Genomic DNA, 20184 nt, shown 5'->3' with positions numbered 1-20184 from the left:
TGTCAATCACTGGTTTCCTGCCGCTGACTGCAGACGGGCAGTTTTCCCCGCTGCTTCTTACCATAGTTTCTCCTCGGTAGCATCTGGTCCCACAGCGCCGTCGTGGTCTGTATTACAGACGTGGCTAATGGCGTTACTTACAGTCTCGCTCTTTAAATCAGGGGATCATAAAGTTGGGACCGTAATCCAACGCTGTCTTTCTCCACTTCGTCGCGAGCTTGTGGGTGGTGGCAGAGTAGACATGTCACACGCGGGTGCTAGGCATACATCAGCAACTTGGGGGCGAGGCCTTGAAGCTGTAAGTCTGGAGGGGAGGAGAGCTCTGATTGGCTAAAGAACCCCAGGGGCCAGTCTGCGGCTGCCTCTTCACTCCCAGGCTCCTCCCTGCCAACAAAGAGTGTGGCACTAAGCGCCTGTGTGCCAGCATGCCGTTACCCTGACAGTCATGGCCCATCAAGGTGGGTAGTTCAGGTCCAGAGAGTAAAAGTCCAGGCTAAGATTTTGCGTCAGTCAACCTTTTGGTTGGTTTACACTCAACTGGTTGGTCTGGACTTTACTCTAGATATGTACTCATGAACAGCCATTTGTCAGAGATGGTAAGGCAAAATTGCAGTGATTTCCCTGGTGCAACTACATTGCAAACAGTGAGCTCGCCCCCTCTACGCGCACGTAAGGTCATTACCGTTGAATGTAAGTTAAATACACTCCAGCACACAAGAATGGCCCAACCGATACACACACAAAAGCACAAGAGATGTTTTCCACCTGAAGCAAAAGAGATTTTATTACAATAGAGGATATAAAATAAATATACATGACTTTTTCCTCATTTAACAGTCATTTGTACAGTGAAATCAGGACAACATCGCTAAAAGCAGCAGTAGAGTATAAATGATCCTTTCCCTCTGTACTGTGTTATTGCTATGGACACAGTTTAGTTTTTCTGATCTGTTGCGTATCCCACACACGAGTTTACACGCACGCACACGTGGTGATGCGGAGAACACGGGAGCAGAAAGACACTTGCCTGCAGAGATTTTCTCCCCCCCCCAAAGTGTGTGGAATGTGGGGGTGGAATAAACACTGGTATTGTCACGAGACGGCCTTCGTGAAGCATCCTTCACACAAATCATTGCAGAAGAGAACAATTTCAAGGGGCATTAACCACAAGGTCAGAAAACAGTTTGGGATTCGTTTGATCATTCTTTTGATTGCTTGTTCAATGCCCCACATGATACACAACTTGTTTAAAGTTTAATTGCAGTTTATTCCAATTGATAGTTGATGATCCAGATATGCCAACACACTGATGTTCTGCTGGCTCCCTTCAACTGAGAGCCAGGTTCTTGCGGCAAATCAACAGGAATCTCTAAAAGCAACTTGGCTGCAGGAATCACCTGCATGCAGACATGCAGAATGCATGAAAACTGTCACCCTGCCCTAAAGGAGCCTGCAGAAGGGAGTCTGCTGGCTTTGAGAGTGTGACCGGCTGCGGGAGATCTCTGCAGGCCAAATGTCTGTCCCTGTCCTCTAGTCGGTGTCATTATCCACTTGCAAAGACTGGAGTAAGTGCCTAAAAAGTTCTGGACCAGAAAGCACATGCAAGAAACATAAAAGGGACATTGTGAAGAGGTGCAGACTTAGGAGTGCACTATGACATGGATCTATATCAGATCAAATCGTTATGTGTTTATACATACATAAGACTCCTCTTCTCACCCTATTGTCTTACAACTGCCATATGTTTAGTGTCTAAACAAGACATTATATAAAAAATTAAATAGTATTAATTTCCTACTAAATATTTCAGCAAGAACAGTGCAGTAAGAACAATTATCATAGCAATGCATTACAATGAATCATCTCAAATGTACTTTAATGAAAAACAATATCGACGCATAGAAACAAAGTTAATATTTCATCCACTATGCTGTTGGTTTTTCTTACAATTTCCTAACATTGACGGTGATATTTAGCTGCTTGCTGCCTACGGTAAATAATCAAAATGATGAGGAGATGCAAATCAGTTATGAAAAAAACATACAAAGATAATGATAAAAAAAGAAACACACGCACACATGACACAAAAAGGCCAACATAAAACACGTCCCGGATATTGTACGAGACGGCAACCATGAGGTCAAAACTCAGGATTAAAAGGCACTGAGCATACGCTGAAATGTACGGTTTGAGTCCAAAGCTTTTAGTAAAAGTCACATCTGTCTGTTTTTTTTTTTTTTTTTGAAAAATGCATTATATATATGGGAAATAAAAGAAGAAAAGGCAGCAGCTGATAGGCGACACCGAATGGAGATCCAAGAAAGTATTCAAGCGAACTCCATTAGTATCATTACAGAATAAAATGGCAATGACATACTAAGCATTACACTAATGAAATCTTATTAGGTATCTTTTTACAGTGTAAATTATCTTCTATTATACGCTATGGCATCGACAGGCAAATTTACTGTAGTCCCATGATCAAATAAGTACTGTACTTGGGTTCTGTAAGACACAGATCCACTCCAGGTCAAAGTCTCTTAAGTGCTCAAGAAACACCTCGAAACATATATCTATGTTTTCTATATATATACGGAAATAATAAATATGATGGTATACTGTCTATATACATGCTCTCTTTTACAATATATCATTTAGAATATAATTCTCATAATGCAGTAATGAATGAGAAAGAGGAGATTATGCTAAGCTGTATGCCAAATCCCATGATTCAACATTTAGTTGTAAGAACCACAATAAGAAATCGATATCCAAATCATTTAAAAACCAATAAAGTTTCAACCATAAGAAACCTGTGAGATCCGTGCCCCTTAATAAAACCGAGGCAATACGCAAGTAAAAGCTTTTTTTTTTTCCCGTTTGTTTTGCATAGGAACTGTATGCCTGTTATTGCCCCAGCGCAACCAGCGCGGGCTGCATACAGTGTAATACTTTAAAACCTCGCTTAAGTAGTTTACTTCAGAGCAATAGGATGTGGAGCCGTTACGCTCGTTAACCATAATTTAAGCATAGAAAAGAAGTCTGCCAAAGAACTTCTGAAAAGCTGCTGGTTGGATTTCCCAGAATACACCACGGTTTTGGAAAGGCTGTATCACCTGGCCCTTTGCGTCTGACCGTAGGGTAATAAAAAGGTACAACGGCAACTTAAAAAAATAATTAAGAAAACAAAACGGCAACAATAATAATAATAATAACGACAGTAACAAATCTTCATACAAAGGACGTTTAGAAAACAGTCAGGACCGTGGTCACGCCCAATTGGTCGGCCAGTGTCCCGGCATCCATCCTGACGCTCCCAGTGCAGACGTGGAAAACTCTGAGCGCAATATTGCTAGTTTCAGATGAACCCCAAGAACATCAGTGTCGCGCTCCTGGAATAGGCCTCGGCCTGTTCACTGCAGGGCCAAGGCAGAAAGACAGTAGAACTTACAATAAAATTATAAAAACAGAACAAAGCAAGCTTTCGTCATCGGCGGAAAATGCCAGAACAGCCACTGAGGATGTTCGGTCTTGTATCGTCACTATCGCTGAATGATGACTGACGGGTGAGATTCTCCCGTGACGGTGTTCCTGTTAAAGACGCTATCTCAAGTGTGGAAGGTGGATGGATCAGCTGGCTGCTATCATGCCTATCAAGGCCAAGATAAAAGGCCTTTCTTCACGACAGGCGAGCACCGGGGGGCCGATACTTGCTCCAAGAGGAGCGTGCTGATTCCTATTACAGGCAAGCTGACTACACTGGCTGATCGCACAGCGAAGGCAGTTTAAAGAGCTTTAAAGATGCCGTCATTAAAATTAAAATCACCATTGACACTGCTGACTCTTGGACTGGCTGAGCACTGATATAAGAAGCTAGAGAATGATGTTGCACTTATTATACATCATACTGAGCGTTACCACCAGCGACAGCCTGTGAGAGGGATAGAGAGAGGGATAGAGAGAGAGAGAGAGGAGATTCTTAGAGGCGACGTCCTTCCCCAGCCAACATCGTTCTTTTACAATCCCTCTGCTCTGCTCCAAGAAGGAGAATAATATCAGTGCTCATTGAAGGAGAGGAGGTGCAGAGGGGAAGCTGGGCTCTTCACGCCTTGTTGTTCCTGGGTCCAGTGGAGATCAAGCTGCCAGTGCAATCCCTCAGAGTTCACTTAGAACAATAACAACAACAACAGCCGCAACAATAACAAAAAAAATTACATGTATAAACGGTGAAGCCCCGAGGTGTTGGGCTGATAACCTTTAGCTGCTCTGACACGCGACATGCTTTTGGCCTGACCTTTGACCCCTGCTGGCACGGTCGTCTACTCAGATGCCCATCTCCAGCAACTGGGCACGACTGCATTCGCATGGTCGATGCCATGGGACGTTTACATTCATATTGGATAATTAGATGCCACATTTCTTGCTTCTCGCACGCTCACCCCAATACACAAACTAGGGAACCATTTTTGTCAAGTGGAAAATACAACTGATGGTCTCTTGCTGGGGGTGGATTGGGGGGGGGGGGTCTTGGTGAGGAATGGCGCTTGAGAGGTACAGAAAGACAGAACTCAACGTGAATCCACGTCACTAACAGAGTATGGTTATAAAGCAGAGCTCACATCCCCCGCAGGAGCCACCTGTGGAGTCAATGTTCCATCTGTACAAAAGGGACTTCAGGACGACAGATTTATAAGCTGGGATAATTCTGAGAAGCTTGTTTTTTTCCTTCTTTCATCCTCAAACCCAGAAAGCACCGGGTTGATTTTTTTTTCCTTTATTATTTTCTCATTGATATTTGAAAAAAAAAAAAAAAATTATAAAATACGTAAAGGGAATCGTGCAGCGTGAGATACCATTGTGTGTAAAGGGCTTGTTTCCTGCGCTTCGTCCCGTCTGTTTGATACCAAAAAATATTTACAGACATAACAAATTAAACTTAAAAACTCAGCAGAGCGAACAAAACAAGTCCGTTGTCGAACGAATAGAAAAGGTGCGGTATATAAACGGACAGAGGTGCCACCTCCCTCCCGTACGAGTGCCTGGGGTCTGAGAGGACACCATGCCAGAGGCTCTGCGTGGCTTCTCTCTTCTTCTCTTGTCCTTGCATTTCCCTCTTCATCTAAGGGTGAGAGGGCTTGTTGTTTTTTTTTTTTGGTTCCTGTGTTGAATTTGCCTTCATATTGCAGAAGCCCTGAGTCAGGGCGAGGGCTAGACGAACATGGGCGGGGTTAGGTGGGGGGGGGTGGGGGAGTCTTTGGGGTGGGAGGCTGAGGGTCAGATCCCTGGTGGGGTCATACTAGGGGGTGCGTGTTGGTGTCAGGGATATGGCCTGCAGGAGAATGATCGGGGGAAGAGTGTTTGGGACTGACGGTTAGGGTTAGGGCTAGGGGCTAAGGATAAGCCAAACATCAGTAGCGGTGTGACTGGTGGGAATACTGGGAACTCTGCTGGGAAGTAGAGGAATATGCCATGGTGCTTTGGGACTGAGAAGAGCCTTGGACGTTGCCTTGGTAACCAAGACGGGAACTGGAGTGCTACGAAACAGGTAGAGAGAGATACGTTTCAGAAAAAAAGACTGAAAGACCATCCAATAGCTCATACACATCCGTACACATCACACGCATATCCATTGGTTACATTTTTACCAAGAACTGATTACGAATTAAAAACTGGTCATCGAAACTGGTGCGCGACCTGTACTTAGCCAGTTATGAACCAGCTCTGGACAGGCCAGAACGGGCTAACAGACCAGATAGTACCGGCCATAAACCATGTAGGAGTCTTAGCAGCGTCGGGCTCCTACAGCAGCCGGCCCCATCCGGATCGGGATGGTCCAATCTGTGCCTGGACAGAAGCTGCGTGTAGGCTGGCGCCATGCCAGTCACTGTCGGGATTTGAAGGCTCAGACAGAACGGCGCCGTGAACATTCAGTGACCGTGCCACAAGGGGGCGCTGCGGTAACAGGCACTAAATGAATGCCCTCTCAGCACTGCAACCCCCCCCGTGAGAATGTCAGCCATCAGCCCTCTTTAATCATGACTCTCCGGAGTGGGCCAAACCCAAGTGAAGGTATATTTATGCTCTGAGAGAGAGAGAGACGGGCCTGCATGGGCTGGTGGACTGGGAGGCCAACAATGAAAGGAAAGCCTGAAGTCTGGCCTTCTTGAGTGGTTGTGCAGCTGGGTACTCTGCCTGGCGGAGCACGGGGATATTTATACAACTGCTGAGATGTGACTTTGGGGCGGCCTGCAGCTGTCACCCCCGTGCCGCCTGGCCTGTCTTAAATATAACCACGACCCCCGCCGCATTATGACACGACGCTCGGGCAGCCCTGCGTAGATTGAGTCCGGACAGCTCTACCTGTCCTGCTGCTCTACGCCCTCATACAGGCTCCGAGGTTACTGGCACCGTCACGTAATCGCTGTGATTTATTGCTTGACCAGTGCTCCTTGACACAGGCATGAAACTCTCCTCTTTATTTAGACTACGAGGTGAGTTTGGGCGTGTACTCTGTAACTGGACGGTCTTTCCAGGCTGTCATGCTGAGATGGGACCATGGAAGAATTCCGCTAAAAAGCAGCAGGTCTGGTTTATGTCATTTATGGCAAGCTCAAAATTCCAGAAAAATTGCTAAATCATATTCCTGTCACGAGGAAATATGTCAGTCATACCGGACACACTACTCATAAACTCTAAGTCCAACTTCTATTGACACTTAAATTAAAGTGCAGATGAAACATTCCGCATAGTGAATTTGCAGTTCGGTTACAAGAATCTCTTTAGGGGATGAAGCTGTCGTACTTATTGATGTTTCTGATGTGTAACACAGAAGCACGAGGGTCAGAACGAGTGGATCTGAAAACACTACGATTTTCATTACGACTGAAGTGCAAAACTTTCTAATGCATAGTATTTATTACTTGACATGATTTCCGATAAACTGCTGGTGTGTCTCACATTCAGAACCTTTGCAAGGTGTTTAGGACCCAGGGGAGCCCAGTGCAACATCGCTATGGAAACAGCGAATGAGGTGACGCCCCTTCCCACCTGGTACTCGGACTGCATGACCCCAGTGCCCGAGGGGGCCCCCGAAGGCCCCATGCGTGGTTTCTTGTTGGGCGGCGCCTGATCCTGGCCATGCTGCAGTCCTGTCGCAGCGGTGGCCCCGGTCCCTGTCGCCGTGCCATTGGTCTGAGCAGAGCTCTGCTGCGATGGAGCCTGCTGTGCAGCGGCCTGCTGCGTCTGCGTCTGCGCCTGCGTCTGCTGGTGTTGCTGCTGAGTCTGGTTCTGTGTGGGAGAAGACGGGTGCGGGGCAGAGGAATGAGCTCCTGAACCAGATCTGCTCATCAGGCTCCACCTTTGAGACCCCTCAGGACTCATCTATTCTAGGGGCTCCTCTCCAAGCCCGATACCGTCCCCTGTTCCCCGTTCGCCCCTAACACTGCACTGCTCATTTGAACAGCAGTCTTATTAGGTTCTTGCTGTGTTTTGATAGATGTTGTGTAGTAAGTTGTAAAAATATTTCAAGGGGGTTGCTGCGGGGGTGGGGGGATCTCCAACAATAAAATTAGCACACGAGATTTATCGTCTGGACAATCGCGCCATCTAGATTAAACTGAGCTGCAGTTCAGAGTCTTCCGGCTGGGTATTTAAGGGGATTGTGAGGGGGGGGTGATATATGTCATTTTAGTAATTTTTTTCCACGTGGGGTCCATCCGTGTGCATCCCATGACAAACTGAGCTTGCACTTGTACCTGGCAATTCATTGGCAGCTCTGCGTAGTCGACCCCCCGACACCATGTATGGTTGTAATGTGCTATTTGTCTCACTCCTACATCACTTTTTACAAAAGCATCTGCCAAATAAAATATAAATGCAGAGTGCGGCTGGGGCAGTTACGATGAAATGTTAATAAATGTTTGAACAGATGGTGTTTAAAGTCACGAAATGTAACATAACTGGATGTATCCTTGCTTGGGTTTTGAAGTCCTGCGCAAAGAATGCTTAACCAAATCACTCCAGGAAGGCGAACAGCTGATACAGTACCCAACCAGGTAAACCTGCTCGCTTACTGCAAAATTTCCAGCTAATTAATGGTATCCCATTCAGGGCACTCTCCTGTTCAGTTCTGCTTGGCCATCCTACCATGATTCTGTAAGCTGGATGGATGGAATGAGTACCTGCAAACAGTGGCTTAATTTAGAAGAATTTCCTTATCCTTTTCCAATATGGGTGCGACCAGATGTAAACAAGTACTGAGGTAAACAGCACAACTCTAAGCTATTTTGGTGTTTTTTGATGTGAATTTGGTCTGGAAATGATTTGAATCTGAGTGGGACAATCTTGAGTAGTGGGAAGCTAATGTATTCAGCATGAAGAAGAGAGGACAATGTCCACCAGTGTGTTGGATCATCCATTTACAGGTACGGTGTGTTAGCTTAGCTAGATGTTATGATGGAGCCAATCCTGCTACACAGTAGGCAGTGGAAAAAATGAGGTTGGACATGTCTCTGTTTGGGGCATCGGCTAACAAGCGCTGCGTCAGATTACTGAAAAAGCAGCCAAAGAGTCTTTACGCAACATTACTGCCAGAATCCAGCTGTAGCGGCTGGATCTCATGTGCAGAGGCGGGCTTACCATAACGTAGGGGTAGACGCCTCTTGGGATAGACAAAGTTGCCCCCCCGTTCCAGCTGCAATGGACTATTCCTACTCTGAGACCTAACCCTCCCTAGCTTTCATGTCATACTGGATTCTGACGGTATTTACTGCCAGGCATACTGGCAAAGAGGAGCCGAACAGCAGGAAAAAAAAAACAGAGCAGAGATACAAGACTAATGACTAACGTCTCCTGTGAAGAGAACACAATTAATCGAATGTATGCAAAAATTCAGGACTAACCTTAGCCGCTGGGGCGGAGTCAGGCATAGGCTATACGAAGCTACAGCCTAAGGTCATGGCAAAAGGGGGAACGGTTAAACTTCTGAAATTTGGCCAATCGATCTGCTGACCCCCGACAGACAAATTTACCGTTTTAATTCCTTCACATTTTGACTCCAAGAAACAGCTCAGATGGCTGCCTTGGGGGGGCCCCTACCCATGTCAGTCTAGGCCCCCAGAGGGCACGATCCTTACAGATAGAGGTATTCCTCGAGAAACGAGTTTTTACGTACATGATTAAAATTATATAATATCCTTGCTGAGCTACGGCCAAACATTACGCAGGTTTTTCGCACTTATGAGTAACCAAAGCTTGTGGGAAATTCTCAAAGTTCACCCTGTGCCAGTGGCTCCACCCCCCCCCCCCCCCCCATTCTACTCCGCCGTTACTATATCTGCGCCTTCCCCGTCATGTCCTGCTCGCTGATTCGCATGTGCCATCCTGTCATACCATCTCAATTCATCAAACGCTTAAAACTTGTTCCCACCAAAATTAAAGGTAATTACGTTCCTGACTTATGAGATTAAACTTTACAAGCCAAATTCCTAGGAATGCCTTTGGCTTTTAGTAGAGGGATACCTACACTATTCTTTCCATGACATCCTTCACTTACACTATGATGTGTGTTGGTGTTATATATATATATATATATATATTTATATTGACACTTTTATCTAAAGTTTCATTGAGAATGCAGGCCCTTGCTCAAGAGCCTAACTGTGACCGACATCACTCTGCTGACCATGGTAACCCAGTCCCCGTAGAACCTAAATGCATCCTGGTTATATCTGAGTAAGCTTGCATTCTCCTCCTTGCATTCTCACACACAAGGTCTACTCGCACACATTAGGTCTACTTCATGTCACACCGGAGTGCCGCTATGGAAACGTTCTCCCCAAAGCCACCTGCACCCAGGCCTCTTTTCCCATGGCACGTGGGAGCGAGGGATCCGATAAGAGCCGGCCCGAGTTGTGGAAATTTACACCGGTCGGAGCTCCCATGCAGACCCGAACGTCAAGCTCACTCGGGAGACGCTTTTACCTTCTCCGTTTTCTCTTCTGGTTCGTCTTCATTCAGGAATTCCCGTTTCGGGTACGGGATCTGGCAGCCAGCGAAGACACTGCAATGACAGGGTGAGAGTGACGCTCACTCTGCTGGGGTCTTTAAGGTGACCACATGCCACCAGCTACAGTTAATACTGCCACATATTAATCAATATCCTCCCGAAAATATCATTACATGTGACCAGCACCAGATCAGAAGAAAAAAATCTTCATATTTAACTCAATATTTGATGTCATTTTTTAAGAGTTCTTGTGAATCAGGGCTAGGTGATTTCAACATAATGTGGATTCAGTTAACATTCAGTACGGGGTGAAGGTCTGGTTGCACTCAGGCTCACTCAGATGTAGGGAGAGGCTCCTCCAGGAAATAGGGATCCTGTAGAGCCTGCTCTGAGGTGATCCTTTTGGTGGGATCCATTGTGAGGAGCTTCTGCAGCTAGAAGGATCCAAACACACGCACAGTCAGAACCCCACTAAGGAAAGTCTGGCGTCTTCTCCATAGCAGTACGTATCAGATCTTACCCCTTAACGTCTCACATTAAACACAAGGCTCTTAGTCTAGCACAATCCCCCTCTCTACGATTTTAAGGGAAATAGAAGATATAGTAACCAGAATCTTATGATGTTCATACGCACACACACATGCATGCCCGCGCGCGCACACACAAATCACACACACACACACACACAGAAAAACATACCAACAAAAAAACTTGCTGTCAGGTTTCACTTTATGCTTCTCCATGTACTTGATGAGGCTACTGTTTGCATACCTGAGATTAACAGAAACACAAAAAGAGAATGATATGGCAAAGCTTTATTAAAGGACGCAGCAGGGTGTTTAGTAAGAGCAAGGAATACACAGCTACACACCACACACAATTAGATTCCTTACTGGAACAACTTGTTCTCTTGTCACTGTAATTTTTGCGACAACAACAGCTACACATTTGGGCCTGTGCCTGTGAGCACCTCGCGTCCGATTTTTACGGCGCTGGGGGAGCTGGAGAGCTCCGAACCGACTCGCAGGGCCGGTTCTGCACCGCGGGTCCACTCACGTCGTTCTCCTGAAGTCCTTCTGCAGCGTGGGATACTCCGGCATCTTCGGATGTCCTCCCAGTCCTTGTCTATAAAAAAAAAAAAACACAAAAGAATAGCTAAAGCTTTAGCCAGAGGTGTCTGGCAAGGGTACAAGTCAGCAGACGACTAGACAACTGAACGGTTCCCCCATGTACCTGTAACATCTAGCATTCGGTTTTCTTCCTAACACTATGGGGGGGGGGGGGGCTTAATTTCCGAGAGTCGTGAAATGCAAGACTTAGCTGACAGCAAATGGAGTAAAGCTATCAAGTAGAATGTGCTTCAGATTAAGTGTGTAGCTTGGCTGTTCATTTCACCCATTGCTCCAGGGCCACTTCAGGCCTGGTACCCGCTCACTTTTCCCGGAATGTTGTACTTCCTGCAGTAGGTCTTATTAGGTTCCTACTGTTAAGACGACGTACATGTAACCAGCATCAGATTAAATCACGTTACTCTGAATCTGGAATGTGCAAATTAGGATTGTGCAAATTAGGATTCTGGCTCCGCTGATATGTGGAGGATGGGCTCTCCCATTTGAGTCTGGTTACTCCCAAGGTTTCTTCCTTCTAGGGAGTTTTTGTGTCACTGTGGCCTCTGATTTATAATGTAAAAGTGCTTTAGGACAATGTTGTGAAACTGCGCAGTGCGGCGATCACACGGGCGATCACGTGGAAGCCACGGCAGGACAGATTTCTGGGTCCCCCACCTGCCGGGAAGCCCATGACGCTGAAAATCCGGTCCAGCTGGTCGTGGTGGAAGGGGTTGCTGGTCTTGATGTCCTCCTGGCGGCAGTGGAAGATGGGCTCCGACGTCAGCAACTCGGCAAAGATGCAGCCGATCGCCCAGATGTCTGCCGGGAGAGAGGCGGCGGTTGGTGGGGGTTGCCAGGGCGACACCCCATGTGCCAAAAAGGCGATGGTGTGCTCAGGTTTCAGAACAGGCCACGCCTCATGGAGGCGCTGTGTCGGCGAGCAGCAAGCAGAGCTGACGCCTGACGTCCACTGAAGCCAGAGGACTTGCATTTCTTCGCTAAGCTGACGTACTTAACTCTGTCAACTTAATTATCCGCTGAGAAATTTCAACACATGCACACCTACAAATGCTAAGAGGCGTTTTTCTGCATGACCTTGGCTGAGGAGCATCAGAAGCCCTAGGAAAGGCCAAAGTTTAAAAATGCACACAATAAGTCATAGATATGGCACTGAAAAGCACTGCAGATTAGCTCATGGCCAAATATGTAAAACAGCTAGGCACTTCCAGTGTACCCAGTATATACACTGGCCTGGGCATGTGGATCCAGTCCGACAGAGAAGTGCTGACAAAGCATGACAAACAGGTCCGACCTGTTTTTATGTCATGTTCCGATAAATATAGGTCGAGGATATATATATATATATATATATATATATATATATATATATATATATATATATATATATATTTGTATATATATATATATATATATATATATATATATATATATATTTGTATATATATATATATATATAGAGAGCGAGAGAGAGAGAGAGAGACCCGCTGGACACCGAGCAGAAACCCGACTGCTGTGCCGAGTCACTGAGCAAGTCCAGTTTCAGAGGGGTTTCCCCTAATCAGCATTAAGACGTCAGATAACTTAGCTAAAAATTCCTTAATGCTGTATTAGTTAGGGCACGTAGGTCTAAGCGCGAACTGTTAATTCAGTGACATAATCCAGCAGGATCTCCAAACCAGAAGCAAACACTGAACGTCACTTCCTGCTCTCCTCCTGGGGCTTAAACAAACACCATCTACTCTTATCTGCACTCAGCTCTATAACCAAAGATCTAGCAACATAGCTGTACGTGGGGCTGAGGTCATTAGTCGGTAGAATCAATCTGATAACATGAAGACATCGGAATTATGGTGACCAGATATTCCATGTCGGGGGGGGGATACTCTGAGCTATTTCAGGTGTTACTAAACACTGTAGAACTTAAAGGCTCCTGTGATTGACTAAATTCTGAATAAGTTCAGTTCTTATGCTTTGACTGGTTTGTCTTCTTGATTGAAAGACCAGGTTTTACATTAGTGACACGTGCATGATTAGAGGAGACTGACCAATCAGCACACAGCAACAACTCCGTGCTTAAGGATCCTGCTCATTGAAATGGTAGTTCACAAATCCTTAAGAGCACTTAAGAGTCGCCAGCAAAGAAACTTGTACAGAAGATGCGACATTATAATAAACCATTAAAACCATTATAACGTTATAAACATTATAATATTATAACCATACTCATGCAACAGCAGAGCTTATTGGACTGTGATGCCATTACATGCATGTCAAACAGAACCAGTGAGACCAACAGGGATCCAAAGGGAACCAGTGAGAGCAACAGGGACCCACTGAGATCTTTTGAGACCCACAGGGGCTGACTGAGACCCACTGACACCCACAGTTACCCACTGAGACCCACTGCATCATTCACCTCACTTCATTCCCAAAGTAATTCGTGTCCCTTTCCCTCCTGGCTTATGGCATTAATTCCCCCCCCCCAGCACCGCAGCCCTCCCAAAAATGTAAAATTTCACGCATAATTTCATACGGAACTACACCACCATGCCAAGAAAATGAAGGATGAATAAGCCATTTTGTTAGTTATTTGTTAGTTATTAGGGGGATCGATTATGATCAAAACGGGACGTGGCCTTTTATTTATTACTTAGATAATTTGCGACGTGTTCATGAGTTTCATTTCCTGGCCAGATTTAGTAAATCTTTCCTTTTCCACAGGATGAAGAACAATGCAACATTGTCCCGCTAATAAGTACTGGCAAGTTTCACCGCCAGCACCAGCAATATTAGACAAAAGTATATTGGTTAGCGATCAAATTTTCCAGTGCAGAACTATGGAGATGCAAGAAAAACAATTATTAATTGATGCATTAAATGTAACTGGAGTACAAAAATAATTCCATCTGCTCAAGTTTTTGCTCCACTAATTATATCTCTTTTCGCCGGACTCCCGCATAACTTCCGAGTTAGCGCCGGAGTTTATGGTAATCAGCAATTGTAAGCACCTCCTGAATAGTCTGTGTTTGAAGAAACAGTAATGAGCCTGGAGTAGGGACTAAAAAAGGGTTCTGGAACTGTCTCCGAGGAACGACAGTCGGGTAGAGTTCCAGCGATGTGAACATGACAAAAGTCCCTGGTTCTGGAAAAAGGTTCTAGTTCCTGAAATAAGTCATAACAGTGTGAAAGCACCTAATGACAAGCAAACGTAAGACTGTGAGGACATTCTTGCGCCGAGCCCATAAAACCACAAGCGGTGCCTGCATTACTGGCAAGGCCATGGCAACCGCTAGCAGTCTGGCAGTGCCGCCAAGTACCCACAGAGAAGCAAGTGTCTGAAACGCACTTTCAGTCTGTTTCAGGGTCTCCTTCTTCTATTTAAAACCCTTACTTAAAAATAAAAATCCTGCTCTCTCTTTTTACAGGCCGAGGCTGCCAACCCGCTACTCATTATTTGTATAAATAAAATAAAATAAAAATGTTCAGCTTGGACCAGAATAAAAATTATAAATATGCATTTGTAGTAATACATATATTAATCCATCTCCAGGACCTGCTTGTCCTTCGTGTGGCACTGTTACTGTTAAGATGCTGGATTACTCCATTTTTTTAGTGCTCGCTGACACTTTAATTCCCTTCTTGCTTTACACTCGACTCTTGGACACCCAGCTTTGGTTAAGCAGTGATTCTGTGTCATGTTTCCGATTGTGTGTAAACAGAAGTGTTTGACAAGGGCACCTGACAGTATCCTCCCTATTCGGGGTTACATGGGCAAAAGGGTGAGGTTAACATGACATGCCTGAACCAAATATCGGGGCTCACAGGAAATTAAAGAAATGCACGAAAGTTGAATTGTGAGATTTGGAAGTTCAAATGGGTGTATATTAATTGTTATGGAAAAACCAAAAAAAAATGTACTTTGTACATCAATATATAAGGCCGGACAAAACAATAAAAACACTGCATTAAAAAGGACTTTTACTCTGAAGTAATTTAATATAATTTAATTTCATTTAAATTTACTTACAAATGCACCTAACCGAGTACCACACATGCCAGAGTCATATTGCAGGTGCTCCCGTCACAGCAAAATTATTTAATGTGGAGGAGAACAGTCATAAGCATCATGACGGCATGTTCCAATCATGCAGAAACTGGACGGGCAAAGAGGAACAGCAGCCACGAGTCAAAGCTCACAGACAGGGATCGACAGACACTCAACAGGCCCGTTTCCAAGCAGCACAAACACACAGCCTCCGAAAAGACCCCGGATCTGAGTCAGAACCTCTGTGACCCAGAACCAACAAAAACCATACACGGTGAGACTGACAAAGCTGGGGTTCCTGTCTGGGCTGCTGTTGGGAGACCGACTGTGTGCAGGGTGAAAACCAGGGATGTGAAAGCAGCCTTCACCCCTTTCTCCTACACCTGGGTGGGGGAAACCACAGGACCCCCCCCCCCCAGAGATCCACATCTGGCTGTTCAGTGTGGCTGTATGAAGGCCAAAGAGCATCAGGCCGTTTTACACGCCCAGGGGCTCCTTACACTGTTCCCTGGTGATGGTCCCATATTCCCAGGTGATAATGCCCCCATTCTCACTATTAAAGAGATTTAGTAGCGATTTCACCAACACCGGGATGGAGTGAAATGATTTCCATGGCCTCACCAACCACCAGATCTACACAACCCTGAATCTCCACAGTTCTGACACAAATATGGAGGTCCACCTCATCCATCCATCAACAAACTGGAGCCGTTTCTCCTTGAAGAACAGTCCAATGTCCCACTACACACAGCTGAGGATGTGTATGACAGCATATTCCCATAAGGGCTGAAGGTGCTCTGAATGTCAAACTGATACACGTAAACAGCTCTGTCTCAAAGCTGATACCAGAATAACCATCCAAACACTCCTTTCCAATTCCCATACCAAGATTAATGAGATCCAAGTCTGACATTTAAGTGTCCCAGACTAAAACAATAGGCCCCCAACGCGATACACAGTGGGCTGTGGTTGGCAGAGCCATCTGCATTGCCTGCCCCCCCAAAACACGGCTGGAACTGCAAAATGTCACCCCCTGGCATTTAATTGGCTTCCGTTGCATAGCTGCTGAAAACAATCACACAGTCAAACTCTGGACATTCATTATTACTTCTTTTGCTTATTTATTACCAGACTTATTAATTGAATTCTAATGCAATTTTGACCAACTTTTCCTCATTTTGTTCAGGTAGATTTTTTTTTTTGCTTACCACACCACTGTCTGACGGTCCCATGGCACTGCTGACTTCAGACACATCCATGTGTAGTGATGTCATAGCGGTGTGGCCAATCTTTTCAAGATTGGCCACACCCCTATGACATCACTACACACACACACACACACACACACACACTTATTTACCTATAGCTTTGGTATAGTGTCTTGCTCCTAGCAGCAGTTCGGGGGCGCGATACCAGAATGTCACCACCACGGGATCCAGGTCTGCAAGCGGCTTGAGGGGCGAGTTAAAGAGCCTGGCGAATCCCATGTCCGCTGTGGCCAATGAGGGGAGAGAGGGACAGTGAGATACTGGGGTCTGGGAGCAGTGCACGAGCTTTACCATGATAACAGCAACAGCAGAGTTAACACAGGGTATGAGTTAGCATCATTGGCACTACTAGCATTATTAGACATTCACATCCAACATCCTGACATCAGAGAGGGCATTAAATGTCTGGAAAGGCTAACGTGAAAGCTAACATGGCTGTCAGAGCTATAAAAAAGAAGTTTGTTTTACAGATGTTGCTCAAATTTAGGTCACTGGCAAAACACGAATGTCTTGACATTTGAAAAAGATTAACCTTTTCATAAAAAGCTACGCCCCGCAACTGGCAAAACAATGACTGTTATCTTAGCCGGGCCGCTCTGTGCTGTTTCAGTTGCAATAAATTATGCATGTTGATAAACAAGGCCACCCAGAGCATGTTCAAAAAAAAAAAAAGAAAATAAATCTGTGAGTTCACAGTCCACTGGGGAGGGTGGGGCTGCCTTTGAGCTGAACCCTGGCCAGTAAGTAAGGGGGGACCTTCAAATGCATGTTGCATGTCGCATGTTATGCGACAATCACACTGCTCCTGTGAGATGGTGCATTCTGAGCCGCAGTTACTGCGTCGCCACTAGCCGGTCACCACATTGTGAGCAATCCTGCGAGCGAACGCCTGCCGACAGGGAGACGCCGCGCCCCTTTCAGGTCGATGGCCGATTCTATTCATGACATCGGGCGCTGGCACTGGGCACCAGGACAGCAGACGCAACCCACAGACTTCGCACCCAGAAAAAATGGCTTCTTTTTATCCTACGGATGTGCGCAAGATATTTAATGTATTCTGAGAATCCTAAACGGAGGGAAAGAATCTTTGACATTCGAGTGCTCTTAATTGCACAGAAGATCTTTTGGGGCTACCCATTTATGCAGAATATATCACCTTTCATTTTTCCTTTGCAGTCAGCCTGCAGGGAAAAAAATATCAGGGAAGGTGGGGGGAGGGGAAAAGGGTGGAGCTCAGGAAGGGGGGAGGAGCTGAACAGATTTGGGTGTGGTCATTAATTAATGGTGTGGATTAATGTTATTGTATTGCACATTTATTGTTCAGTTCTATGAATGTGCAAGTACAAAAATCCAACAGAGATTTCAAAAAACAGGGAAGTACGCTGGCTGCTTCCTGCACTTCGAAAACACGTGGTTGGGTGATGCTGCATCTGTCATAGTGCAGGATCGTGTGTGTGAGTGTGACTAGCATACTGTCCTGGACGTGACACCAGACTCACGTGTCTCTCTAACTAAATAAGAGGTACGGAAAGAGGACACAGATGTCTTAATCTTTATTTTTGCTCATATATACTGCAAGTATTTTTGCAAATATATTTTATATTACCATGACCAGGTTATAAGACGGATGATGCGTAGATGTTTATCATGATTCAAACTTCAGAAATCAACGTGTGAAAGTTGCTGTCACAGCCTGTCACTATGGTTACTCTTCGGACTCTCTGGTGCCCGTCTTGGAAGACCTTTCCTCCTTTTTGACTCAACTCCATGAGAATTAGTGTCTGTTTTGGGGAGGCAGCCCTCTTTAATTCAGGCCTTTCCATACCACTTCCTCTGTGTACATCCATTCCAAAACAAACAATCACATCCTCTAAATATTTTTTAATCTAGATAATCATCATACCGCACTGCCCACAGTCCACTTTACAGGGCAGACAGAGGACCTGATTGTTACGTTACGGCTCTGGATTCACAGTTCTGCAGGTAAGGGCAAGCTGCCCAGCTTCACCACTGGCAGACCAAGCCAAGCTGTGGTAATGCCGGGATAAGCTTATCTATTGTGTGGTTTCTTTTTTTTTGTTTTTAAATAGAACTTTTGACAGTCTCAATACCAAAAGAGAACCTTCCACAAATTGTCTAATTATGTACAGAGATGTATTTGTTTAAAAAGGCCACAATGCGTTATTTATATGGGTTTTGTAAGTTATGTTTCCAAAATCCAGATGCACACAAAAACAACTAGGATGCATCAATACTGGAGACAGTAATGGCAGGACAGAAATAGCAAGTGATCTATATTTGATGTGTGGTCGTGCTTGTCCTGCTTACCGATTTTGACTCGTCCCCGTTCAGGACCTTCTCCCATGACCAGGATGTTGGCCGGTTTCTGGAATGGAAAGATGGAAATGGTGTAACATACATGGTTGGGGAACGCCCTGCGGAGTGCTGTGCCCGTTTCGTCCCGCACTCGGAGATGTGCCCGCCGAGGGCGTGCCGCTGTGCGGCGCGGCGCCCGCTTCTTTGTGGCGTACTTCCTGCCCCCCCGCTTGCCGCCATGCCCCATATAGGGAGGGCACTTGGGAGGCACAGAAAAACAGTCAGATGTCGCTCTGACCAGAACTAATCTTCCTCCCTGCCCCCCAAAATACATTTGATCCATAATTTACTCAATGCATTATGATTATTAACTTTGAGCAAACAAGGTTCAGGAAAGGGCTTTATATTGTCTGAGATATTATGTTTTTTGGACTAAAAATATTTCTTTATTTATTGGTGTCATGGAAATGAGGTTCTCTGGTCTTTTTTCCTGATAACATGCACTGTAAGAGAAAACAGCTGGGACTCGGCATTCAAAAGCTAAAAGAAACCCAAGGATGATCACATACACACCTCCTTGAAACGAACTAGAGACTTTCCCTTGGTGTGGATTCACAAGCCTATGTGGAGCCCCCTGTTGCTGTGTCAGGGAGTTGGGCCTGAACCTCTTACTCAACCCCATCGCCTCCCCCGCGCTCACATGGACTTGAGTACTCAAGATCCTGTCTGCAAACCTAATATCTCTCTCTGGATGCAACAGACTCTACAGGCAGGGTGTTGCCATGGGAACAGCACCAATAATGAGCTCTATTATGCAAAGCCGAGACAATGAATCGCTATTATGAAACACGGTCAACCCGCTAGGTCCCCTTTGAGCCTAATTGATTGGGATTATCTTTGCATTACAAACAATTAGGATCATGCATGCATTTAAAAGCGGGCGGGGGGGGGGGGGGCGATCCCTCCAGAGATGTAAAATTTTCCCACAAATCTATGAGAAACGCTGGTTAGTGACACAAAACAGGAAACGAGTACAGCCAAATATTTTAGTGGTAAAAATGATTAAAGATGACGCATTTCTCCTATTATTTCTGGCCTCTGGCCTTGTAAACAGTTCAGGAGAAGAGAAAAGGCAAGTTGCTTAAGAACGACGAAACAACTGCAGAATTACTTTACAGTTTAAATAATTTACAATGTAAAGGCATATTTTACTATTTCAATGTGAGTGCTGTTATATTGTAATATCCATCCGTCCATCCGTCCATCCATCCATCCATCGGCAGTAAGGAACGCATTCTTCTCTGTCGATCTTTCCTTTTTGTTTTGAACAAAAATAAATAAAGGATTGATTGTTCCAGTCAAAGCAAGACATGAATGAGGGGGAGACAGGAACTGCATGGTCGCTTAAAGACAACACAC

At 45.4% G+C, this 20184-nt stretch overlaps 1 protein-coding gene across 1 annotated transcript in view; it reads right to left on the bottom strand.

Moving 5' to 3' along the window:
• Positions 1-757: 757 nt before the first annotated feature.
• The window catches only part of cdk19 (cyclin-dependent kinase 19), a 42677-nt gene continuing 23250 nt past the window's right edge, over positions 758-20184 (bottom strand). Inside the window, 10 exon segments of the mRNA XM_048986590.1 lie at positions 758-5534; positions 7048-7287; positions 9982-10060; positions 10343-10440; positions 10690-10777; positions 11063-11111; positions 11114-11131; positions 11791-11934; positions 16542-16673; positions 18778-18835. Of these exon segments, the coding sequence (XP_048842547.1) occupies positions 5409-5534; positions 7048-7287; positions 9982-10060; positions 10343-10440; positions 10690-10777; positions 11063-11111; positions 11114-11131; positions 11791-11934; positions 16542-16673; positions 18778-18835 (1032 nt within the window). The 3' untranslated portion in view covers positions 758-5408.

Source organism: Brienomyrus brachyistius, chromosome 19 (genome assembly GCF_023856365.1).
Source record: "Brienomyrus brachyistius isolate T26 chromosome 19, BBRACH_0.4, whole genome shotgun sequence".
Taxonomy (NCBI): domain Eukaryota; kingdom Metazoa; phylum Chordata; class Actinopteri; order Osteoglossiformes; family Mormyridae; genus Brienomyrus; species Brienomyrus brachyistius.
Note: the sequence above shows the minus strand (reverse complement) of the source record. Positions and strands in the feature narration are given on the sequence as shown.